Consider the following 5,384-nt stretch of genomic DNA (forward strand, 5'->3'; position numbering starts at 1 on the left):
CTTTGTATCTCTCGACGCAAAAAGACTGTGTTATCTCTTGTGGGTTTGGTCCTTTTGATCTATTTATCTTCAAAAATGAGACTCAAGGATTATTCCAAAATGAGTGTGTTATCTCTTGTGGGTTGTGGGTTTGGTCCTTTTGATCTATTTATCTTCAAAAATGAGTCTCAAGGATTATTCCAAAAAGTTTATTTCTACCCTTTGTCAAGTCTTTTGATAGTCTACACTTGCTGGTCTCTACCCTTCGCTCTTGTGGTCCTCAAGTTCCCCCCAAAAGTTTATTGGGAATCCTTTTTCTTTCTTTCAAAACTTACAATATGTGAGTGTAGTGTATTACCATCACCAAAAAAATTATATCAAAGACCATGCTCCATGCTCAATCGAGCCATGGCTGCTACCACAATCACTGCTAAAAAGGAATCTGGCTACCATGGGCGCCACCCCAACCCAAATACCAAAGGTAAGCATCATTGACATGAGCATACCATAGAGCCAAATATAGCAATCAAGGGAGTGATCGAGGCTTCTTGTTCCTTGAAAGCCTCACCCGCCCGTGCAGTATCATCTCATAAGCTTGTATCTCTAACTTGGTGGCTAGCTCAATGGATATAAAATTATGAGTTGAGCCAAGATCAAAGAGGATAAAAGCATCATCTTCTCTCACCTTGCCCTATGCATAGGCAAGTGGTGACCCTTTGCAATGACCATCCTCTTTTGGAGTTTCAATCATAGAGGCTCTAGGTGGTTCATTGTGTACATTAGTTCGAGGACAAGACCAATAGCAATATTCTTGCTCCCCACACTTAAAACATTTGTTATCCTTACAAATAATAACTCTCTAGATCTTTGGGTGAGAGTTTGTTTTTACCTTTGTAAGCACCTTTTTCATTTGCTTTGTTGTTGTTAGGGTTGCCTTTGGAAGAATTTTGTGTAGAATTATTCCTTCCCCTTGGGCTCATTTTTGTTCTTAATTTTGATGGGCTTAAAGTTCTTCTTAGCCCCTTGTTGGAAATTAATTTTTGAAACAACTATGGTGTGGTGAATGACCGTCGAGATGGTTTGAGCCTTTGAGATATGACATATTTACTCATGTCTTTGGGTAGCCCGGCACAAAATTGTTGCTTTTTCTCTCCAAAGCTCAATGGCTTTGAGATGTAGGTCCCAAGACTTGTCTACATACTTGTGGTGGGTAGATTCATATGGAGACATCTTCAAGCCTCATTATTCGATGAGGACTTTATCTTCAACATCGCTTGAAAGGAACTGCTTCATTATGGAAGCTCGTAAGGATTTCCATGTCTTGGGAGCTTCTCTTCTCAAAGGTCTCCAACTCCTCCAAAGAGGAAAAGATTGGCACATAACTCTTCTCATTTTGATTCCAAGAGAGAAGAAAGAACTCCCTAGAAAAAAAGGAGAGAAGGAGGTCACCGTTTTCTCCATCTTCATCATCCTCCTCTCTTAATGAAAGTAGCGGCTACTCCTCCAAGGAGCCTAAGAGAAGAGGACGTTGGAAATCCTATGCCACATGGAGAAGGTCCAACAAACTCAAGAAGTTCAAAGGAGGAGGAAAGAACATCACTTTCCTCACCTACGATGGTGCCTTCGATGCCATCGACAAGGTCTTAACCTTCATACAACAATTTGAAGCGGCCTTTGGAGATGAGGGATTTACAGAATCCTCTAAGCTATGATATGTCACCATGCACTTTCAAAAGTCCACCAGGCAATGGTGGGCTAGCCTACAGGCTAACACCTTGAGAGCACAATTTAGCGTTGTTCAACTTGTCCTTCATCATAATAGCCCATAGTTGGTCTTGCTTCGTAATTGCTACCATAAACTTAGCACAGTAGGCCTCGACATGAGTACTAGAGTTAAGGATCTCGATACCACTTTGCTCTACTGGTCTCGCAATGGCCTCCCGTTTTGGCAATGTTGGGAAATTTTAAGGGCATTCTGGGAATTTTTGGTAAAATGTGAGGGGCATTTTGGGAAAATTTTGGGGTTTTAAGGGTATTTTGGGAATTTTTGCAAACTTAGGGATATTTTGGTAATTTTCCAAAAAATAATCCACGGGAGCACTCACTTACATTGAAGCATCTTTTTTTTTTTTGGGCCAAACTCACAATTGTAAATAGCCCGGCTACTTTGTACATTTTACTCTCGAGCCAAACTCACAATTGTGAATAGCCTCAATCTCAAAGTAGGCTTTGTGTGATAGTGAAGAAAGTGAGGAGTCTAGATGTACTAGAAAAATCTACTATAGCTTGGCTTTACAATGATGATCAAGAGAAAGAGGCCAGCTGTATCAGGAAACTCTACTTTGTAACCACTTTATGTACACAAAAGTAGAAAGTGCTACCTACATGGCATTTGATTCCAAGCAAGCCTGCCATTTTCTATTGTTGAGACTATTTTCTATTGTTGAGTGAAATGAATGCAAAGCTATTTATGTTTGCGACAAGAGAAGAACTGAAGGTGAGCTCCTTTGGACTATAAATGCCAAAGAGATAACCGGATATGTAAGAGGAGATTTTCAAAATCAAAATTTTTGGACGAGTGGTGAGAGCTTGGACATGGCCATGTATTCTTTCTTTGTGCCCATTGCAAGCATCGGTGAGCTCAATGTGGACTGGTTTGAGGACAACGAGGGACACGTTCTCCAGGTCGATATCCCAGGTAGATAGTGGTCCTTTCTTGGGCTCTCCTTTTCTTCTTTGTCATGGGCATCCTTGTATACCTAAATTTGTCTCATAGGCCAATTTGGCTTTTCTTTAGATATTCTCTCTCTCTCTCTCTCTCTCTCTCTCTCTCTCTCTCTCTCTCTCTCTCTCTCACACACACACACACACACACACAGTATGAAGTGGAGGTTGTGGATAAAGTCTATGCTTGTGATCTTGAAATTATCCCCAATATTGGTATTTAGCCTAGATAGTCTTGTAAAATTGTCTTGTAGGCAAAATTGGCATTCTCGCGATATTTGGTAGTGTTGACCTATCTTGATGTGTATGCGTGTGGGGAAATGGATGTTGGATAGAAAGAGCTTATACATGGTGCTAGTAACTTATGTGTGAAATTTTGTGTTGTTTTTGTTTATTTTTGGGCTAAGAGAGCGCCAATGGACAAGCCTGACATTTCATAGCTTATTGCAGTCTCAGAATACCTCCTAGGTTGCTGACATCATTGGAACCTTGAATGTGCTCGATCCATGGGACATAATCGCTCAAAATACTCTAAAAATTAGCCTCTTATGGTTGTAATTTGAGGCAATGTCATTTGCATGTGGCCTCACTACATGCCAAGTTGCCATCTTGTGGAGGCTAACTGTGTTTGTCAATTTGATCATTTGAGATGTTTGTGGAACTGTTTTGTAGGGTTAACAAAGGAGGATTTGAGCTTGCAAGTACTGGCCCAAAATATTCTACAAATTGTCGGTGTCCATACAGGTAGTGTGGCTACTCATGAAGCCGTGGTACATGTTTTAGAGAGGCCACGTGGTGCTTTTCTTCGCCAGTATAGACTCCCAGACAATGTTCTCGAAGAAGAAGTGAAGGCTTATGACGAGAATGGAGTTCTCACCATTACCATTCCTAAACTAAAGGTGCCTTATGTGTGTTCTATTCCCATATATGTAAGCCAACTCTAAGCATAACTTGTTCCCAAGCCGGTCAACAAATTTTTGGCTTCATGATTTCACTTGCCATATTCAAGCCAAGCTAAGTATTATAAAAGCCACTAGGCCTATAGTATTGGTTGAGGCATTGACATGATCACATGAATATTTACCCCGGTAAGGTCCTAGGCTATTTGCGTTTTGAGCTTGAAGGCCACTATAATATTGGTTGAGGCATTGACATGATCACATGAATATTACCCTGTCAGGTCCTATTTGCGCTTTGAGCTTGAAATGATGCCTATTCAATACGTGAAACTCTATTCCATGCCAAGCCATGCTCTTGTTCCCCTACTACTACCTACTTCAACTCTCATTATGCGGAATCTTCACAAGATGCTTCAAAATCTCGACCCAATCTCCATTTCAGAGGCAACCTTTAATTTCAATCTTCATTACTAGAATTTGAACCCATCACGTTGAACGAATAAGGTCAAGCTAACGCACTAGGCTACAAGCCTTTGATGATTTGCATGGTGGCCTTAAACATTCTTTTCTTTTTTTAAATCATGTGTATCCCCCTCCCTTTCTTCCCTACCAGTAGATCGGGTATTCACACTTTTATAAGAGGATTCTCACCACATTCGTTCCTAGTAACATTTCCCAAGGATAGGCAATGTAGAGAGAGGGATAGATAGTGTGATTCAAGCTCGCCATGGGGCACTAGTAGAGGCGACTCAAGCAACATAGAGAGAGAGGGAGGGAAAGGTAGCACGATGCAAGTTGGCCATGGGCACCCTTAGCAGAGGCGTCATACCAGAGCCAGCTAGACGGGGAAAGCGGCATACAAAGTGAGAGAGAAGACCTAGAGGACATCCTTGCATTGAATACGACAAACAGGCAAAGACCTCCCTTTGCATGCATCGCTCGCAAGGGGAAGGAAGAAAGGACGTAGAGATCTGCTATACGCTCACAAGGGGAAGGGGGAAGGAAGGAAAGATCCGGAGAGAGAGAGAGAGAGAGAGAGAGAGAGAGAGAGAGAGAGACTCGTGTCAATTCCCATTAAACAAACAAGAACTGTGTCACTCACTCCCCTGTCTATCTCATGGCCATGTGTCCTCTTTCCCTACCATCCCCTCGCTCTCAACGATCTCTGTGCAATTTCCGTGCAATTTCCATAGCACAGCTCCGAAGATACCCATTAATAAACCACTTCCAAGATTAAACCCACATGTCGGCTCATAAGTAATAGCTCTGGAATTCTTCATGTTTAATTGTCGAGGCATCTTTAATGAAATCGTTTGCCAGTGTATGCCTCCCTTTTTTTCCCTCCTTTAATCTCTTCCTTTATTTTTCCCTTTCAAAGGATCTTTGAGGATTCTTTCTAATACTAATGGAAAAACGTTTTGGCCACTATTTGGGTGTATATTCGTTTGTTCCTTTGTTTGTTTGTTTTTTTTTTTTGGGGGGGGGGGGGGGGGGGGGGGGGGGGGGGCGGCGGTTGTTCCACATTATTCAATTTCATGATTTAATGACAACTCATAATGTAAATATCTATCGAAGTAATATCAAAGTAATAGAATATTCTATTAGTACTTTCGTTTTACATCATGACATGGAGGAAATTTGGCTAACTAGCAAACAAGCACCAATGGACCAATTGTCGAGTGTTATTTGTGATCCATCATGCAATATTCTCTCTCTCTCTCTCTCTCTCTCTCTCTCTCTCTCTCTCTCTCTCTCACACACACACACACACACACACATAGA

The 5,384-nt window shown here is 41.5% G+C and overlaps 1 protein-coding gene across 1 annotated transcript; it reads left to right on the forward strand.

Moving 5' to 3' along the window:
* The first annotated feature begins 2,504 nt into the window (after positions 1–2,504).
* LOC147444992 (17.6 kDa class I heat shock protein-like) lies at positions 2,505–4,069 on the forward strand. The gene is made up of 2 exons (XM_086527981.1): positions 2,505–2,677; positions 3,376–4,069. The coding sequence occupies exons 1-2, from the start codon at positions 2,575–2,577 to the stop codon at positions 3,645–3,647; spliced, it is 375 nt and encodes a 124-aa protein (XP_086384107.1). The 5' UTR covers positions 2,505–2,574; the 3' UTR covers positions 3,648–4,069.
* The last annotated feature ends 1,315 nt before the right edge of the window (positions 4,070–5,384 follow it).

Source organism: Adiantum capillus-veneris, chromosome 13 (assembly GCF_014529385.1).
Source record: "Adiantum capillus-veneris isolate H3 chromosome 13, ASM1452938v2, whole genome shotgun sequence".
In the NCBI taxonomy this organism is placed as follows: domain Eukaryota; kingdom Viridiplantae; phylum Streptophyta; class Polypodiopsida; order Polypodiales; family Pteridaceae; genus Adiantum; species Adiantum capillus-veneris.